The following is a 20,532-nucleotide window of genomic DNA, read 5'->3' as shown; positions in this document are numbered from 1 at the left end:
TTATTTGAAAGATTCAGTGTTTATATAAAATGCTTTGGTTGTCAAGACACCACATCTACACTAAAAATGTATTACATGCAGTCTGCTTTGTTTATTATAAAGAGAGTGCTCTCTTTATGTTGAATGCAATATTGACACAAGTTATCTACAAACTTCCCTGTAATTTTTAAAACCAATAACCTGAACACACTGAGCCAGTAAAACTTTTACTTTAACAACAAAACAAATATCATACTTACGGTAATAATTCCTGTACGGTCGTGGAGATGAAATTGTTATGTGTTGCGCACATGTCTAAACCAGTGCGTGCATGTCTGCAGTGTGCATGTGTGAGTCTGAGACTGCATCTGCATGTTTGCAGCAAGACCCTTCTTGCATTTTCCCTCCAAAACACTAAAGGACTAATTAAACGCACTACAGTTAAAATATCATCCTACAACAGTCATCTCCAAATGCTAAACAGACTGTTTTGGCACAGTTCCCAGAGTAATCACCGTGATGACTAAAGGCTCATCAGAGTGCAGGGAGGTGATCTACCCAGAGAAGTATAAAAGTGTGCAGGCAAGGAAAAAACACAAAGAGAAAACCCTGAGAGACAATCCTGATATTCTTTAAGCGGACTACATTAAACTGAATGGAAAAAAAAAATATATATTATTTCATTTTTTACACCACACAGATTACTGCATGGAAATCAGCCATGTGTGATGAATTTAAGCTTGTTTTTAAAGAAGGAATTGGCAGAGGTGGGAGATGAACTGTGTGTGAAGATGAAATGCTGGACACAGACAAACATATTCTCACCATAACTTACTACTCTATAGGCATGAGGCAAGCCTGAACTAATTTGAGGAAATATTTCCTTTGCTGAAAGCCAGAGCAGAGAAGGAGAGAGACTAGACCCCTGCAAACTGCTCCGACTCTAAGGAGGAGAGTCTAGAATACCCCTCACAGTCTGAGCGTCAGCTGAGAGATAGTCTGGCCTTGCTGGAACTGGACTTTATTGAGTTCAGAGAACACACTCAAAACAGACTGTCAGATACACACAACACAAACATCTGCATCCAGCAGCTCATAGATGAACTCCAGCAGCTGAAGGTAGATAGCAGCTCCTCAATCACTGAACTTACAGCAGCTCTCAAAGAACAGCAAGAAGACAATCATGCTCTCCGTGCACAGATTGCCAAATTAAAGGAAGACACTGTAGAGTAAAGATTCTCTAGAAAGTTTTAAGAGCTAAAAGATCTACAGGAGAATATCAGAGATAGTACACCTCACTGCAGCACTACAGTGCCTGCAACCCCCAAAAATGACACAGACATATAGTCTGCATCTAACACAGAGACACCTGTGAAAACACAGGTCTCATCACCCCAACCTCCCCACTGTAACCCATCAGACCCTGGTTCAGATGTTTTCCTCCCGATGGACTCTAATGGGAAGTTCCTGGACCCACAGAAGCTTTTCCCACATCACAAAGTTACAGCGAAACGATGCAGCACAACAGGCCATGCCCACCAGCTCCATAGAGACTGTGGATCTTCACTCACTGCACAACAGTACTGCTTATATTGTGAATAAAGTTGCAGAAATCACCAGCAAAAAGTTCCCAGAAACCTGAATTGTGATCTCCACACTCCTGCCTAGGCGTGACACACCACCTCATATCATCAACAGCGTCAGTACTGAAATCTCATGAGGATGTTCTATGCTCCCCAACATGCACCTGGCCACCACAACATCGGCCTTCACCACCTCTATGATGGACGGAGTGCGCGTTTTTGCAAAGAACCTAAAGGATGCTGCCCTGGGCTGCAATCCAACATCACTGAGCCCCTTTCCAATGACACCAGGACACTACCAGCCCATCCACCCCTACATGCCCATCTATGCCCCTTTCACCCCGATGAGGAAAGATAACAGCTGAACAAGCACTTAACATCGTCCAGTCCCCCAACACAGCTACCTGAGGCTCCTTACACACCTGTAAACCTACACTTACCTGCTCCACATCCATCTGCTGACCATCCACCCCCAAGGAAAAGGAAACAAAAAACTTCCCAAAAGCAGCAGAGATATGCTGAAGCTCACCTACACTCACAACATCACTGTGCAACTAGCTATTACAGAGATAAGAACACTATTCACACACACACACACACACACACACACACACACACACACACACACACACACACACACACACACACACACACACACACACTGCGTAATAAACAAAAAAAAAATTAAGAAAAAAACATTTACTAATGCAAATTGTTTGCCATGCAGGTGTTTACATGTACAATATATTTTACATGTTTTCTCTCTGTCATACCAAATAGATTTATCTTTAATAATATCAATGCATTCATTACTTCATTACTTATATCCAAATATCTTCATTCTTCGATATTTGGATATAAAAGCTCATACCTAGAATTTTTAAACAATATAAAAAATGTTAACATCTAACTGAAACCTAGTGTTGACAGGATGTGCTAACCCACAGTCCCTCAGGCTACTCTGAAATAATTGTGCCCTCAATTAAATTAGTACAGTCCATCGCGGACGAGACTCGGGAGGGATTTTGGTGTGGTACATGGAGGATCTGGCCAAATACATTTCTTCCATTACACTTGGAAAATTCCTTTGTTGGTTAAAACTAAACAATGAAATTGGCATGTCTACCACTAACACATATCGCTGTGCCATCTACAATCCTCCAGCGCAAACCATGCTGTAGCATTATACCATGATGAGGAATATCTGAACAACATCTACACAGAGTTTAGCCTTTTCAAGGCCCAGGGAAATGTGTTGCTATGTGGAGAATTTAATGCAAGAACCTGAACTGAAACCGATATTATTGACCCAAAGGGCAACAATCATGTATTTAGCCAGAACCCTCTGAACCTCACAAAAAAATCTTCCAGCACGGAAACAATCTGGACCGTATTGTAAATAAAAATGGTACAGAATTAGTGCACCTCTGCCAAACCTCAGGTCTATTCATACTTAATGGCAGGATAAGAGGGGACTCTTTTAGGGAGGCGAGCATGTTATGCTGGTCTTGGAGCTTGTGTAGTTGACTATGCCATCAGTGACATGCAACCCTCCTCCTTCAGTGCATTCACTGTCAGACAGCAAATTCCTCTCTCAGACCATAACCAAACTAATATATATTTTAAAAGACACCACATAGCAAAACAAAGTAGAATGGAGAACAGCAAAATGTATCAAGTCCAGCATAGATACAGATGGACTCCAGATAGTACAGACACATTTCTCCAGGCACTTTATTCTGAAGAACTGAAAAACCGAATTACTACATTTATTCATAAAATGTTTGAAATGAACCAGTATGGTGTAAATTTGGATACAAATGATATATATTTAACAGTATATTTAAAAAAAGCAGCCTGCAAAATGTCTCGGGTTACATGACTGTAACCCTTGTTCCCTGATAAAAGCGGAAAGTGATGCTGCGCTGAGTTAGCACTTTGGGAACAACTTTAGGTGTGACCAGCTATGAATATGTGTGGAACACGTCAATGAACATTGACCCGAATTTATAGCCTCTGCCAATGACATCATTGGATGCACCTGTAGCAGGGCTATAAATAGACGCGTCACAGGTGCATCATCAGGTATTTTGTCTGAAGAGCAGTCCTGGGGCATCCCAGTGCGGCAATGAAGTGCAGCATCTCGTTCTGCTTTTATCAGGGAACAAGGGTTACAGTCAAGTAACCCGAGACGTTCCCTTTCAAAAAGCTACACTTATGATGCTGCGCTGAGTTAGCGCTTTGGGAACGAGAATACCCACGCCTCCGCACTTTGAATGTCCGGACCCCTACGGTTGTGAAGTGTGCTCAAGGACATAAGAGCTCAGAGAGGCATGAACATCCAAACTATAAAATCTAATGAATGTGTGCAGAGAGGACCATTGCCTGCCGCATCACAAACATGCTGCAGAGGGACACCTCTAGCCAAGGCTTTAGAAGAGGTGACCCCTCTGGTAGAGTGAGCCCTGATACCTACTGGCGAAGCTTGACCGCGTGCCTCGTAGGCCAGGGCAATAGCGTCCCTCACCCAATGTGACATAGTCTGCTTGGTGGCGGCCGCCCCCCTGGCAAATGAATAGTTGCCCTGACTTACGCCACTTGCTAGTGCGGTGGACATAAGTCTGAAGGGCACAGACTGGACAAAGTCTGTGAAGCCTTTCCTGCTCCGGCATTGTAAACTGCGTGGAGCAGAAGGCTTCGAGAGTGATCGGATGTAAGGTCGAGAAAGGAACCTTAGGCAGGTAGTCTGGATGAGGGTGAAAAATTGCATTAGCCATTCCTGGGGCAAAATCTAAGTAGGCTGGCAAGACAGACAGAGCCTGTAGATCCCCAATTCTTTTTAGAGAGGTGATTGCCATAATAAAAACCATCCTGAGAGTCAGAAGTTTCAGACGCTGACTCTAGAGGTTCGAAGGGGGTCTCAACCAGACCCTCAAGGACTATTGTAAGTCCCATGAAGGGGTCCTGGTCCTAGCAGGAGGCCTCAGTCGCATAGTTCCACGAATGAAGCGAGCGAGTAGAGGATGTCCCCCCAATGGCACCCCATCAATCAAGGCGTGGCAAGCCGAGATGGCGGCCACATAGACCCTGAGAGTGGCGGGGCATGTGCCTGCTGACAATTTTTCCTGCAGAAAGTCCAGAAACTAAATCTGGCAGTTAATTGGATCTACATTATGTGCACTGCACCATCTTTCAAAGACACCCCATTTATTGCCATAACCTCTTCTGGTAGAGGGAGCCATAGCACTTAGAATGGTCTCGATAACTTCAGGCGAAAACCCAGTGTCCCTCAGTTGGTACCCCTCAGGGGCCAAACATGAAGGTTCCACAGATCGAGCCAGGATGAAATATTGTCCCCTGCACCTGAGACAGAAGGTCTGTCCTGTCCTGGAATCGCCGAAGCCGAGCCGTCGAGGAGAGACATTATCTCCAAAAACCATACCCTGTTCGGCCAGCGCGGCGCTATCAGTAAGAGGCAGGACCCTTGCTGGCGAACTTTGACCAAGACTCTCGGTAGCAGAGATACCGGGGGAAAGCATACAGGCGCATTCTGGACCATGTATGTGCCATCGCGTCCAGACCCGGGAGGGGGGGCTGGGTGACTCAGAGAGAAGTAGAGGGGACATTACTTTGTCTGTTGGGAGGCGAAGAGGTCCACTTCTGCTTTTGAAAAATCTCAACCAGATTTGTTCCACTACCTCGGGGTGGAGTTTCCACTCCCCCGTCAGTATTTTCTGTCTGGACAGTAAATCTGCTCCCATTCAGGCATCCTGGGATACAAGCTGCTCTGATTAAAAGGAGCTTGCCCTGGGCCTAAAGGAGAATCTCCTTGATGGTTTATGTAAGAGACTACCACTGTGTTGTCCACCAGCACCAAGACATGGCAGCCTCTGGATGAAGTATTTCAGGGCCAGAAATACAGCCATCAACTCGAGACAGTTAATGTGACAATCGAGCTGACAACCCTCCCATTCCCCTTGAGCTGGATGACCACTTAAGATCACTAACCAGCCCGTCAGGGAGGCGTCTGTCGCACCTAGAGTGGGACCCAAGACGCACCTAGAGTGGGACCCAAAGTGAGGAACCGGGGTCTGAACCACATAAAAAGGGTATGTAGCACGTGGTGCGTAACCCTTATCAGCCTAGGGGATTGGCCCTTGGATGAAATCCCCTGGCTTTGAGCCACAACTGAAATGGTCTCATGTGCAAAAAGGCCCAAAGGGATCACCGAGGACGCAGTTGCCATGAGACCTATAGTCGTTGATACTGACGAACAGTGCAACTTTGGCCTAGCCTGACATTGCTAGTTCTGAATGGACTCGATTAGAGTGGGAGACAATAGTGCCTGCATTGTGATCGAATTCCATACGATCCCCAGATAGGTAGTTTTCTGAATGGGAGAGAGGACGCTTTTCTCGGCGTTGAGCCTCAACCCCAGAGATACCAGATGAGCTAAGACGATATCCCTGTGCTGTAATGCTAGTTCTTGTGACTGTGCTAGTATGAGCCAGTCGTCTATGTAATTCAGAATGCGGATGCCACGGAGTCGCAAAGGAGCCAGTGCTGCATCCATGCATTCCGTGAATGTGCGGGGTGATAAGGCTAGACCAAATGGAAGAACCCGATATTGGAAAGCTTCGCCCCCGAAAGTGAACCTCAGGAACTTCCTGTGTTGTGGCAGACTTTCTATATGAACGTACGCGTCCATGAGATCGATCGTGACCAACCAATTGCGATGTTGGATTTGAGACACGACCGTCTTGGCGGTGGGCATCTTGAACTTGAATGCCCTCGAAGCGATTCAAGCCTTGAAGGTCGGACGCAACACCCCATCCTTATTGGGAACTAGGAAGTATCTGCTGTAGTAACATGACTCTCTCTCTGGAAGGGGAACATGTTCTATGTCCCCTTTAACCAAGAGATTTTGCAGTTCTTTCCACAGTAAACATGCTTGCTCCGGTTTCACGGTAGTGGGAACCACGCAGTTGAAACGCGGAGGATTGCGAATGAATTAAATTCTGTAGCCTTTTTCTACTGTTTTCAGGACCCACATAGAACCACCTGGCAGTAGTTTACATGCTGCCAGGTTCTCTGAGATGGGTATCGATTCTGAGGGGATGTCAAGTGTCCCTTGTCCTGGACTATGGCAGGAAGCAACGGAACACCCAACATTTTGCTGGAAACCGCCAACTCCCGAAACACCAGAGGCGGTGGGAATGGAGCGGTTTCGTGGGGGTATCGGGAGGGTACAGGTGGATGTTTCACATGACCCGTCCCGGGGGGGCTACCCCCACAAGGCTGGATGCAAAACCGTCAGGTTTTTTTTTTTTTTTCTTTTTTAGAAATAACTGCCCTGAGGTCTTGCTTTGGGGGCTGCTGAGGGCGACGAACCGGCCCCCAGTCTTTACGAGGGGGAGCACGATTTGCCACGCTTTGTTTTTGAGCCTCCTGTCTAGAAGGACCGGGGCGGGGCTGGGTGGCCGACGGCCCCTCCCCCTGAGTGTGGTGAGGAAGGAATTGCCCGAAGGCTTCCTCGTGACTTTTTGCCTCCTGGAACCTGGTGAAAACTATATTCATAGCATCACCAAATAAACCAGAAGGCGAAACCGGGGCATCAAGAAGGAAAGTTTTGTCCTTGTCTCTGATGCCCAATAGGTTAAGCCAGCGTTTCTCAACGGGGGCGGTACCGCCCCCTAGGGGGCGTTTGGACAGTGTTGGGGGGCGGTGTGAACGAGGCAGCAGAGAGGGGGGCGCTCAGGCGCAAATGGGGGGCGTTACTCAGAGGTACTCAACAGGCGGCCTGCGCAAAAATCTTTTCAGCTCTTCTACTTAGCCTATGTCTTCGTCTTGCTCGGATTACTTCTGCCACTTCACCAGGAGGATATGCCAGGAGAGCCGCTTCCTAAGTTACACATGCTTTTAATAGGCGGAGAATTTTCAGCGCAAAATAGAGGCGCGCTTTCACCGGCTTTTGCTGTACATAACGCGGAATACATAATTAGGCGCAGTTTACGCTTCCTCTCCCATCTATTTTTGTGACACTCCCACTTTCCCCTTGTCCATCCCATGAATGCATATGCATGACACGAAAAGCGCATTTTGCCATTTTCAATTGCGACAGGCAATCTGTGCTTTCATCTCGGTGCGTCCCGTTCGTACATACCTCGCCATGGTTTTATGCGCACTTTGCGAAACAAATACGCCTGAAGTGGGCGCAAAAGCGTTAGTACATCTGGCCCTGAGAATTTTAATTGTAATGTGATGATCGGGTGCGGATATCTAATCGGAGAAAATCATTGGTGATGGTGAGTTTGTTTTTAACAGCTGATTCGGGTGACGTTAGAGCTGATCCGCGCATCTCTACTCTGCAATGTGTAATTGGCCGATGGGAATAATAAAGTCAGAATAATATAAATATTGATTTTATATTATTTGTCTTTTGCAGCTATTCACCTAGTATATTAATATTAACTTAAGTTCTCTCCCTCGTGTCCCGCAAAATCAGGTCTGCTGACCTGCAACAGAGCAATAGCCAGGTGGTCACCCTACATTACTCACTGTTATTCATCACAACGTTTAAGCCTCTGACAACTCATACAATGTTCATTTGAATGTAAAATAAAATTATGTCTGTGCAAATTAATGAATTCATATTTAAATGTTGCTAATAACCCACTCGCCTAGTTACCGGCAAATGATCTCCATAGCAACGCCTAAAAACAAATGCCGCAGCTGTCAGAGTGGTAGAAATGACCGTTTGTAGGCTATTCAAATTTGAAGCCTAGTATATATTGCCTAATTGAGTGCTTGCGAACGACCGCTGCTTTTTCATTGGCCATTTAGGTTAGTTACGTTATTGTTCACGTGATTGGTTCATCTTAAAAAAATTTTTGTGTGAGCCTGAATTTGTTTGAATTTCTAAATACATTTGAAATACCTTTCAAACAATCCATGTGTTTTTGCATTTTTTTCCAAACACAATATTACTCAACTTGAGGCTTTTACATGTAGTTTATACAATAAGAAACTTCTGTTTCAGTTTTTTTTTTTTTACCAAAAACTCAGGCTTCAGGTATCAGTGTTGCAATTGTTTGGCTGTAATAGTATTTCTGAAGTGTTTTTGTTTTTTTTTAGGGGGGGGCGTTAAGAGGATCATGAAGAGGTCAGGGGGGCGTTTGTTCAAAAAAGGTTGAGAACCACTGGGTTAAGCCATAATTGTCTCTCCATGCTGACTAAAGCAGACATAGACCGGCCAATGGCGTGGCCCGTCTGCTTGATCGTGCAGAGAGACAGATCCGTGGCTCGACGAAGCTCAGAGAAAGCCTCTTCATCGACCATGGTGCCCGCACTCAGGTCCTTCAACAGATTAGCCTAGTGCGCCTGTAACACTGCCATAGTGTGCACCAGCCTGACCTGCTGCCTGATAAGCCTTTCCCACAACCGTGGAGGTGGTCCTGCACAGTTTTGTGGGGAGAGTGGGTCTCTTTAGCGATGATGCCGAGCCAGGCGAGAGATAACCCGCAAGTGTCTCTTCTACCGGCTACTTCAGCAGATTAGCCTAGTACGTCTGTAACACTGCCATAGTGTGCAGGGCATCACCGAATATCCCCCGAGCCTCAGCACCCACGATAGTCGAATATGTCAACGTCGAGGACACGAAGACATGGGAAGTATTAAGATTCCTCCATGAATGAGAATGCTCGTTATGGAGGTCATAGAAGAAAGGAAGGGACTGATATATTTTTACCTTTTTTATATTTATTTAACCACCTCGAGTAATTCCTCAGCCGCTTTATTATTGTGCGTGGAATGTACAGATGTTCAGCGTCCCCCTCGTGAACCGAAGAGGCGCCCGAGGTGCACTTCAGGCTTACGAGAAGGATCAGCTGGATCTGGGGAGAGAGCGAGCGATAGGGACAGACCCGTCTCTCGCTCCTCAGCCAGATCTATGCGAGAGCCCCATGACAAAAGAGTGGAAGCTGGCTCTTGGAAGTAAGCGAGACGAGTGTGAAGCATTTTGACTGTAAACAGATTGCAATGCCTGCACCTGTCCTGCCGCAACGCAAGAGCAGCATGCTCTTCCCCCAAACACACAAAACAAAACTGGTGTGTGTCCGTTTCAGCCATGGAGCATTAACATGAGAAAACACACTGCTTGCTTTGTTTATCAGTCATTCTTTTTCTTCTTTTTTTTTTTTTTTAAAGTAAAGAGAAAGAGAAAGGTTTCTGCGCACTGCCTAACAATTCTAACTCCTAACAGTGGAAAGTAGAAAGTTTCTGACAGGCTCATGAAACACAAACACACAGAGTTATCTGAAGACAAAAGATCTGACGATGCACCTGTGACGCATCTATTTATAGCAATGCTACAGGTGCATTCAATGATGTCACTGGCAAAGGCTATAAATTCTGTTCATTGACGTGTTGCACACATATTCACAGTTGGTCACAACTAAAGTTGTTCCCAAAGCGCTAACTCAGCGCAGCATCATAAGTGTAGCTTTTTGAAAGGGAACTGAGTTGAAAACGAAAGGCAAAAAACATCCTAATAAGCAACCAAAATGTTGTTTGACACAGACTGAAAAACATTAAGAAAACAAATCTGAAATATAATGAACCAAATAATATAGAAATAATGATTGACTACTGTTCAAAATTACAACAATACAAACAAACAATTAGAGTAAAAATCAAAAGCTTACATGAAATTGAACAATCAATAAATCAAAATCAGTTCTAGGATTGTGGAATAATTTGAGCACAACAAAAAGGTTTCCCAATCCAAAAAGGAGAAATCTGGGAAAAAAAACATTTTGAAAACATATATAAAGAAATCCCACCAAAACAACTAAATGAGAATTAGAATCAGGTCAAACAAAGACTACAATTATATGAACACAATAAAAAAAGAATCAAAATCCACTTTACTTTCCAATTACATATGATGAATTGGTTCAAAATCTTAAAAGCCAAAAATGCAAAAAATATTGTGGCGCTGACAACATCCTAGGTGAAATGCTGAAACACAGAATACCTGAGCTTCAAATTATTCAACCTTGTACTTAGTTCAGGCTGTTTCCCTGACATCTGGAGCCAAAGACTCCAATTCACAAGAATGGAGACAAATTGGACCATAATAATTTCAGAGGCAATTGTGTGAGCAGTAATCTAGGGAAGTTATTTAGTAGTATTTTAAATAACAGAATTCTAAACTTCCGTAACAAACACAGTGTCCCAAGCAAGAGTCAGATTGGCTTCCTTCCAAATCATAGAACTATGGGTTACATTCACACCCTACATAACCTAATCAATAAACACTTCAACCAGACCAAAAAAGGGAAAATATTTGCATGCTTTGTTGATTTCAAAAAAGCATTTGATTATTTTTGGCATGACAGACTATATTATACATTTTTATAAAGTGGTGTATGAAGTAAAGCTTATGACATCATAAAAATCAGTGTATTTGGACAACAAATGAGCAATAAGAATTGGCAACAAACATACAGAGTTCTTCACCCAGAAGAGAGGAGGGTGGCAGGGCTGTGGACTGAGTCCAACATTGTTCAACATTTACATTAATGAATTAGCGGTGCAGTTAGAACAGTCTACAGCCCCTGGACTCACTCTGCAAGACAAAGACATTTGCTCTGTGCAGATGACCTGGTGCTGCTGTCACCCACCCCACAGGGACTACAGCAACATCTGGACCTGCTGGAGAACTAATGTCAGAACTGGCCCCTGTCAGTAAAACTGAAGAAGACAGACATTATGATCTTTCAAAAAAAGCCCAGATGTCAGGAACACAAATACCAGTTCTCTCTAGACAGCACCGCCCTAGACCACACAATGCAGTATACTTACCTTGGCCTGATTATCACTGCATCAAGGAGTTTCAGTAAGGCACTGAATGCACTTAAAGAAAAAGCTTGAAGAGCTCTATACGCTGTTAAGAAAACGTTCTATAATATTGAATTACCAATTCCAATCTGGTGTAAAACCTTTGATAATGTCATACAGCCCATAGCACTGTATGGAAGGGAGGTATGGGGTCCACTCAGTGATAAGAAATACACTAGATGGGACAAACATCCAACAGTATAAATACATAAATACAAAGGAAAACACCCAATAATGCATGTAGGGCAGAATTAGGACAATTCCCATTGATTATTAACATACAAAAAAGATATCTAAAATTTTGGATGCTTTTAAAATCAAGTCCCAAAAAATCGCTACATTTTGAAGTGCTACAAACTGAAGCCTGAAAAAAGTCCCTTCAGTCAGTTGATTCTGAGACTCACCAACCCAGTAACACTTCTAACACTAAACAGCCTCAGACCAGCAATTCTTTTCAACCAAACATCAGAATAAATCAGATCATCAAACAATCTAAAATCAGCCATCTGGAACATTGGGATCAAGAAACTAAAACACAAAGTAAATTACAATACTATCGGACTCTAAAATAAAACTATGAATTGGAAGGGTATGTCCTGCCACAGCCTTAGAGACAGTGGGTTAATATGTTTTATGTATTACCCCAGTATATCACCCAATTGTTCACCATAGTGATCCTCAGTACATGTATGTGTGTGAATATAGTGTATGTGTAAACAGTAGGTAAACATGTTCATGATCTTCTGCCATTCAAGAATTGTATATATTATGTTGTTTAACTTTCGTTAAACTATTCATTAATGTTTAATTTTCTACATACAATGTCTGCTTTGGCAATATTGTATTATTCACAGTCATGCCAATAAATCCATTTCAAATTGGATAGATAGATGGATGGATGGATGGATGGATGGATGAAATGAAACCAGAAGTCTCTACGATGTTCTGGTGCAGAGATATGTGATTTGTTCCTTGGTTTCTATAGTAACCCCCTCTAGTTGCTAGGCAGTTACCAAGGTGATACTCAAAGGGCTCCTTTCTACCATGAGTCAAATGAAAGAACCCGAAGTCTTGATGATGTTCTGGTGCAGAGATATATGATTTGTTACTTTGTTGCTAGGGTAGCCCCATTTGGTTGCTAGGCAGTTACCAAGGTGAAACTCAAAGGGCTCCTTTCTACCCTGAGTCAAATGAAAGAACCCGAAGTCTCTATGATGTTCTGGTGCAGAGATATATGATTTGTAACTTTGTTGCTAGGGTAGCCCCATTTGGTTGCTAAGCTGTTACCAAGATGATTCTCAAAAGGCTCCTTGCTACCCTTTGTCCAGTGAACAAAACCGGAAGTGTTTACAATGTTCTGGTGCAGAGATATTTTTTAGTACTATGTAAAATAGTTAAAGGATGGGAAAGGAGGAGGCGAGAACCGGCTTGACGATATAAATCATAGTTTAATGGAAAACTTAAAAGACAACACAAACACACATGACGGACATGTCCGCTAACGATCTCTCTCTCCCGCACAGCCCTCTGCAATCGACCTTTAAACCTCACGGAGGCATAATTAGCCTAATACGTGACCGGGCGCGCAGGATCACGACCCGACCCCCCCTCCACCCTGCCACATACTTGGTTGCTAGGGTAACTCCATCTGGTTGCTAGCCAGTTAACAAGGTGATAATCAAAGTCAAATGAACCATCCCAGAAGTGTCTACGATGTTCTGGTGTAGAGATATGTGTTTTGTTACTTGGTTGCTAGGGTGAGCTCATTTGCTTGCTAGGCAGTAACCAGGGTGATGCTCAAAAGGCTCCTTGATAGAATGAGTCAAATGAGCTACTAATATGTTGCTAGGCATTGCTATCATATTTTAGCACTAGAAAAATTATAATAATAATAGTAATAAATGTGTGGGATTCTAAGAATGATGCTTTGCAAGCACCACTAATAATAATATTAAATTTAAATCTAGGGTCTTATCAGGAGATATCCATTGAAACCAGCAGTCCTTAACCTTATTGCGAGTGTGACCCCCTTTCAAGAACGACAATGTATTGTGTTAAAGTGATAGAGTGAAAGAAAGAATAAAAAGATTTATGTACAGATTGAAAAAGAAAGTGATGGAGTGATAGATAGAAAGTATGAGTGGTGGAGTAATAGGATGTAGCTTGAATCCTCTAAAATCCTCAAAATTTTTCATATTTGCCTTTTCGTATTAACATTTTGTTCATGTGTTTGAGTAAAATTAACTTTTTGTAGCACTGACACATTTCTTCCAAATTCCAAATAAAAATATTGTCATTTAGAGCATTTAATTGCAGAAAATGAAAATTGGTCAAAAGACCAGATGCTGTGCTTTCAGACCTCAAATAATGCAAAGAAAACAAGTTCATATTAATTTTTAAACAACAAAATACTTGTTTTTTCAAGTGATTTTCCAGCAGAGACGAAGATATAATCCAGTTTAAAAACTTCAGTGTTGATTTATCTTTTGGCTTGGTAGGGCAGTCTGGTATATTATTTGTATGTTTAATGTAAATTTTTATTCTGTTGTTGGTCTAGTGTTACTGTCGAACCTATTTGTGCATTTGAGTAGTATTGAAAACGACAAAAATTATACCTTATAAATTAATTATACCTATTAATTATACCTAAAAATTATACCCGACAAATATACATATACTTGTCAACATCATGTCATGTCAAGTCAATTCAGCTTTCACGACCAACATTTGGGCAATTTTACCACACAAAAAATACCTTAACTTTACACTATGTTTTTATTTTCATTTTAACAAATATTAAATTTCCTTAGTATACTTATTAATGTGTAAATTATTTCAGTAAGTGTTCAGAGAAAAATTGGCAGCTGGCAGCAATCAATGGCAGACAGAGGTACCTGCCAAAATAATCAGAAGTTGGAGGTGCTGTCGTTGTTAGCAGACAATGATTTGCAAGCTTGAGGGGAAGTTTTTTTCCTCCTTCATAATAAAAGCACCAATGTTATATAGCACTACCAAAAAGGCAAAAACTGAATATGTTTTAAAATAAAAGCTTCTGAAATGTAATCTTTGGTTTCCTTTTATAAAATCACTGGGGATTTTCATATACTGATTTTACAGCTTTAATTGAGGACTATAGTTTAACGCTACCAATTAAAACTGCAGCTTATAGAAAGTGTTGATAACATTTCTTAATATCTTTTGAAATAATGGTTAATTTTTGCTCATCACTGTTGACAGATTTATACTAGCTATATAGGTAGTTTATTACGCAGATTTTGGTTGAGTTAATGTCATGCACGCCATTAACAGTCTAGTTTTAGTTAATTTGATTACCAAAGTTGTTTAAGTTGCTGTTTTAATCTTGATTGTGGTGTAATCTAAGGGTAGATGAAATGACAGAGGCACAGTGAAGATTTTTCGATTTCCTGAAAGTTTGTAGGGATGTGTCCATGTCATCCCTACCTAAAATTATGACTATTGAGTCACTTTAAAGACTTTGAGGAATTTAAATAATTGAAAACTAGCAAACAAAACATCTGGGCTTCCATTTGTTATTTCAGTGATTCATTTCAACAAATCCTCTTTTGGGTCATTGATGGTCTCAGTTTCATGAACACACAAAAATAACTGCAGTCCCCAGTCATGCTGCCTGAAATACTAGCTTACCATAAACTGCTGTTTTGAGTGGAAATAAAGTTCCAGATGGTATCATGTATACCAGAGGCTCTTTGTTTGCTGTTGATGCATTCCATACATTTAAATAAAAACTAAGTATTTGCATGTGACCAATCTATTTATCTTATGATACAAATAAACATGTACTATTGAACCATAAAAATATGTTTTGGAAGATTTGATTGGAAACAAGGATATTTTGTCTTTAAATGGAAACTTTGTGCACTTGAAAATTACTTGGATCAGTGTAACGGGATTAATGGAAAGGAGGGGGCGAGAACCGGCTTGATGATATAATAACATTTTAATTATAAACTTAACCAGAAAGACAAACACTCACACTCACTCACTCAAGAGTCCTTGAACACGGTGGAGACAAACTATGACACAAATGGTTTTCCACATTCTCACGCAGTCATTTTCAATCACATTTGCTTGCATGGTTGGGACCTGTTTTTACATTGTTGCATGATGTTTTTTCAGCAAATGAGCTCAACCTTGCTAACAGTCAACTGTGACATAAAAAAGCACCTTGAGCTGAATGCACAATTGCACATATACTTACCCGCAATGCTTGAATTCAGCCATGATGATGTGCAATTCCAGTCACATAACCAAATACTATTCTTGCATACCGTGACGTGATGAGGGGGGAGTTTTCAATTTATACAGTTATGTCATATCTAGCATTCCCATTTAAATCAATAAGCCATTTATTCAGTATGTACTGTATATGATTAATACAACATGTACAAAACATGTAAAAATATAACATGTTTAATTTAAGGGAGTTCTTTTACAAAGATAATTGTGTTTTAAAATATATTTTCAAATTAGCTTGTGTGAATTTTATCTATGCGTTAGAGAGGGGGTACACGAAAGGATTTTGAGTATTTGAATGGGTACGTCACTGTAAAACGTTTGGGAACCACTGCTCTATGTCAAAGAACACTACATAGCTGCTGATTTCAATAGGGATGGTGCGTGGCAAGGAAATTGCAGGACAATGCAAGGGAAAGTGATGCTCCAATCATGTGACCAAAGTTTGAGATAATTGTAACTTTGCAACAAACTCTGATATAAGCATTTGTTGACCAATGAGAATTTCAGAGAGGCAAGTCCAGTTGTGTTTTCGGAAATCCAATTTTCAGTATTCCCACTTGATTTGACATGGATCTTTCTTCCTATTTGCCTAGGCTCTGTCAGCACTTTCTCAAGTGTGTACCCTAAAACTGATGATTAATTAATTCCAGTGGCTAACCCAAGTGTAATACCATATCCAAACCAGGCGCAAAGTGATTACGCTTCAAGTAGTGTAGGTTTTGTCTTAACCTGCCCTGATGAATCTAACAACTAAACATTATTGATTGCTTGGTTTCTATTTCTGTGGCGTCACGCTTGGCAGCCCTGTCCACTGTGAAATCTGATTGTTCCAAAATCGTGCTCTACATAACAGTACTTTAAACAGTGAAAACCACCTCGGTCGAGGTTCCAAGCGAGCCGAGCCAAAACCCTGCAGATCACTGATTGGTCAGAGAGAATCAATAAGCTAGATGGCAGGTTAGCATACCCCCGTGTGTCGTCGAGTTAACACAGTGATGTCCTCATCTGCACTTTGGTGTATGATTGTTTTTTTTCTGTGGTATTTTGTCTTGTTGCCGTCAGCCTCTTTTGAAACAAAGTTTGTCGTCTTGCTGTGAAAAACAGCCACATGCCGAGAATCAAGAGCACCATTCCTTCGATATCCTCCATTGTTCCTTTGTTGTGTGTTTGTGTCATGTTTAAGATGATGTCACGCAGTAGAGGCAGCACAACTATGACTATCAGCCTATAATCCCACCCACATTGAGGCTGCACTAAACTGCAGTGGAAAAGCAAGCTCAGAAAAGTATATCGAGCAGAGTTGAGTTGAGACGTGTTGAACCGTAATGTGCAATGGAAAATTGCCATTAGAGAAACACTTAAACTTCATCGTTGGCCTGATTCTCCCGACAAGGCTCATGCATTGTTTGTGCAGGATCTCCCTTGTAGTCAGGGTTAAGAGCAAATCTGCCTCATGTTATGAATCAAGCTCAAATTGGAGGTCTGGGAAAAGTGGAGAAGAAGCTTTTAGCTCTAAGCTACCATGGGGCAACATCATTATTGCAGCAGATGGGATGAAAAGTTTGCTAGACATACAGTAAATGCTCATTTAATAAAGTAAAATAGACTCACTTGTCCTCAAAATAGCACTACAACTTGAAATGATTTCTGTTTTGCCTAATATGTCTCCCAAACAATGGGATTACAAGATACCAGCCAGGATACAAAGGTGTTTTAGCGTGGGTTGACTCAGATAAAATGGGTTGATCCAGATCTGTATTATTCAAGATTACAGATATTTAATTAATTCACCTTAGATTCCATCTAATATTTTACCTTTTGTTTTGCAGATCTGGATATGCGCCTGTGTCTATTTATTGCTGTACATACCAGTTGCTGCCTATTCCAGTGAAATAGGAAATCCCATAACAGATGACATCAAAAAAATTTCATTGTTGGTAAGATAATGGTCAACTTTATCCTGTAAATCTGCGAGGGAATTTCCTTCCCAAGTTCGTTTTCGAGGGACCTCAACATGGGCTGATTTAGTGATCATCTAGACAGGGAACAGAACCAAAATACAAAAAAAATAAAAATAATATTTAATGTGTGTTGGAAAGAAAAACTGCAGATTTTTGGTAAAAAAAAAAGTACAATAATAGAGGAATATGCGCGCACACACACCCACACACACACACTGTGTGTGTTTGAAAATGGGCATGTAAGGGGGGGCGCTGTAGCACCCCCATTTTCACCCACAGTCACCAACATTGGTACATTTATAGATCACATAAAAATTTCATAATTATAGTCATTAGGTCTACATAATAGGAAGTCTGCCCTTTTGGACTTCTTGAATATGGCAGTTTCTGAAATTTGTAAATACTCCTAGGTGATTCATTAGATTGTCACAACATTATACCAAGACATTGAAGATGCTAAATCGCAAGCAGATTTTGATATATTGAATGGTGTTCCCATGGCGAGGCATTCTATTAATGGAGAAAAATGGGAAACAGGAAGTGTCACATATCTTCTGTGTGAAATGTGTGATATAGATCAAAACTGATATGTATGTTTAGTCTTGGGGCTAATCACATGGATTTTACTATTTTGGGTCACGGTCATAGTGCCACCACCTGGCAGCAGGAAGTGTGTCTCTTACAATAGACTTTAAAATAGTCCTGTTATATTTACTCAAATTGTTTAAAATTTGTTTCAAATAATGTCAAATGCATGTGTCAACCTTGCATTGTTTTCCGAAAGCTACCGGGTGGACGTTGACAAGTTGTGCGTGGGTCCATCATCACTGCGTGCAGCTATATTTATTATTATTATTATTATTATTAGGGCCCAATCATTGAAATGCCTTAATGTTCTTCTAAGGAGTATTATTTATTAGGGGTCAAGCTCTGAAAGGGGGCGAAGAACCCTATTGTAATCGTTAGTGTTCTTATTATTCTTTTATTTCTGCCATGTGAGTCTATAGCAGCTCATAGAACCATTCGCAGGAAAGTTATAGAATTTTGCACACTGCTCAAAGACAGTCTGAATTGATACCACAGCAAATTTGGAGTTTAATGAATTTTAAAAGTGGTCTCTGCTTTTACGTAAATTGATATAAATCTTAAGTGAAATTAGATATTTTCACCAAACTTGACACACTTATATAAGGGCTCAACCTGAGAACACACAGAAAAGTTGCGGGGTTTGGCCATTTGGTGGTGCTATAACAGGGAACAATATGAAAGTGGCTCTAAATATAGAAACACTGGTCCGATTAATTTCTAAATTTGCATGCAGTGTCTTTGCATTCAGTGTCTTTGTGGAAGTTGTCATCCTTGATAATTAGGACAGTTGCATATATTGAGAAACATGGCAGCCATTGGCCAATCATCAAAAAATGTAACATTGAGCACACCAAAATGGACTTGAGGCTGTATGTTTGCATTTTTGTGAGACTTGTCTTGTTAGATTGCGTGGGTCATGCAGAGAATGATGATACCATGGTTGGACATGATTTGATGTAAATGTTTTGTTGTTGCTATTACTCCTATAACATTTGTCCAATCAACATGAAATTGAAATCTGTTGATTATGCAGGCCATGCCTGAAAATATTAGCAAATAGATTTTGTTGTTTAGAATTGTTTCACAAACAAATTTGAAAGAACCAAATTTATAAAAAAAAATTAAAAAATACCAAAGAGATATTAAGCCTGTTGCATTTGCGTTTACACTAATAATTTTGAACTGTAAGTCCTAGAGACAAAATAATTTTTCCCCTGATTCCTGAGCTCACACCAAGTCTAATTCATACATTGGTTTAAATTTCTGCCTGACTTTAATTTTAAGGAAACATGTTTTTTCACTACTCCTAAATGTTTTTGTCTGATTTCCACACATAAGAGTTGTTAGGTCATTAGGTCTGGGCAAATGTTGACACATGGGTGTGGCTGGGGAGCTCTGTAGCGTCACCTTTTGACAAAAGTGGTGGGGTCAGCATCCTCTACAGTCACCAAACTTGCTACATATATTGTACTCATCAAGCCTGACAACTTTCAAAATTACAGTAATTTGCTACACCCCACATCGGATCCCAGCTATTTTTGGATTGAATGTGCATTTTTTGAAAATTTCAGGCACTGAATTTTGAATACTCCTCCTAGGAGATTCATGTGACAGGCACCAAACTTATGCAATATTATACCATTATGAATTGTGCACAGATTTTTGATATTTTGAATGGTGTTGCCATGGCGAGGCAATAAATGAAGGGCAAAAAGTAAGTTCCTTATAACGTCTGTGTGCATTGTATGATTTTGATGAAAATTCAGCTCTATGTTTTGTAATTGCTAATCATATTTATTCAGCTACTATGGGTCACGGTCATAGCGCCACCAACTGATAGCAGGAAGTAAGGCACTTTTAACAGAAATAGCCCTCTCGTGTTTACGTGAATTGCTTCAAAATTCTTTAGAATAATGTCAAAACACTGCTGATGAAAAATTGTAAAGGGATATTTTGATATCTTAGATATTGTTTCCATTGCCATTTATTGGGGGGAAAAGGTGACGTGCCAAGCATGTTTCTCGCATAGAGTTAAAGCAGCTGGGATCATCTTAACGCTATCATACGCATCAGGGAAGGCGATCTTTCCCAGTTTTCCTATTCTTTCAGGGGGGAAAGACCCTGCGGAGACCACATCTGCCCAGACTGGGGGAGGTAAAGAGTGGTGAAATACATCACATGGGCTTTTAGGTCACATGTGGAAAATGGCGTGGTGGTAGATCCTGCCTCATTTGGAGGGAGGA

The 20,532-nt window shown here is 41.2% G+C and overlaps 1 protein-coding gene across 2 annotated transcripts in view; it reads left to right on the top strand.

Moving 5' to 3' along the window:
* LOC127640755 (kit ligand-like) overlaps positions 1-20,532 on the top strand; it is a 52,276-nt gene that overhangs the window by 12,747 nt on the left and 18,997 nt on the right. For both annotated transcript variants that reach the window (XR_007970126.1, XM_052123484.1), the window contains exon 2: positions 17,570-17,677. Coding sequence is in view for 1 of the 2 variants with exons in the window: in XM_052123484.1 (XP_051979444.1) it covers positions 17,570-17,677 (108 nt within the window). In the remaining variant the exon portion in view is untranslated. The remainder of the gene's footprint in view (positions 1-17,569; positions 17,678-20,532) is intronic.

The sequence above is a fragment of the Xyrauchen texanus genome, chromosome 49, assembly GCF_025860055.1.
Source record: "Xyrauchen texanus isolate HMW12.3.18 chromosome 49, RBS_HiC_50CHRs, whole genome shotgun sequence".
Classification (NCBI taxonomy): domain Eukaryota; kingdom Metazoa; phylum Chordata; class Actinopteri; order Cypriniformes; family Catostomidae; genus Xyrauchen; species Xyrauchen texanus.
The sequence above is the reverse complement of the archived record's forward strand: the minus strand, read 5'-3'. Positions and strand labels throughout refer to the sequence as shown.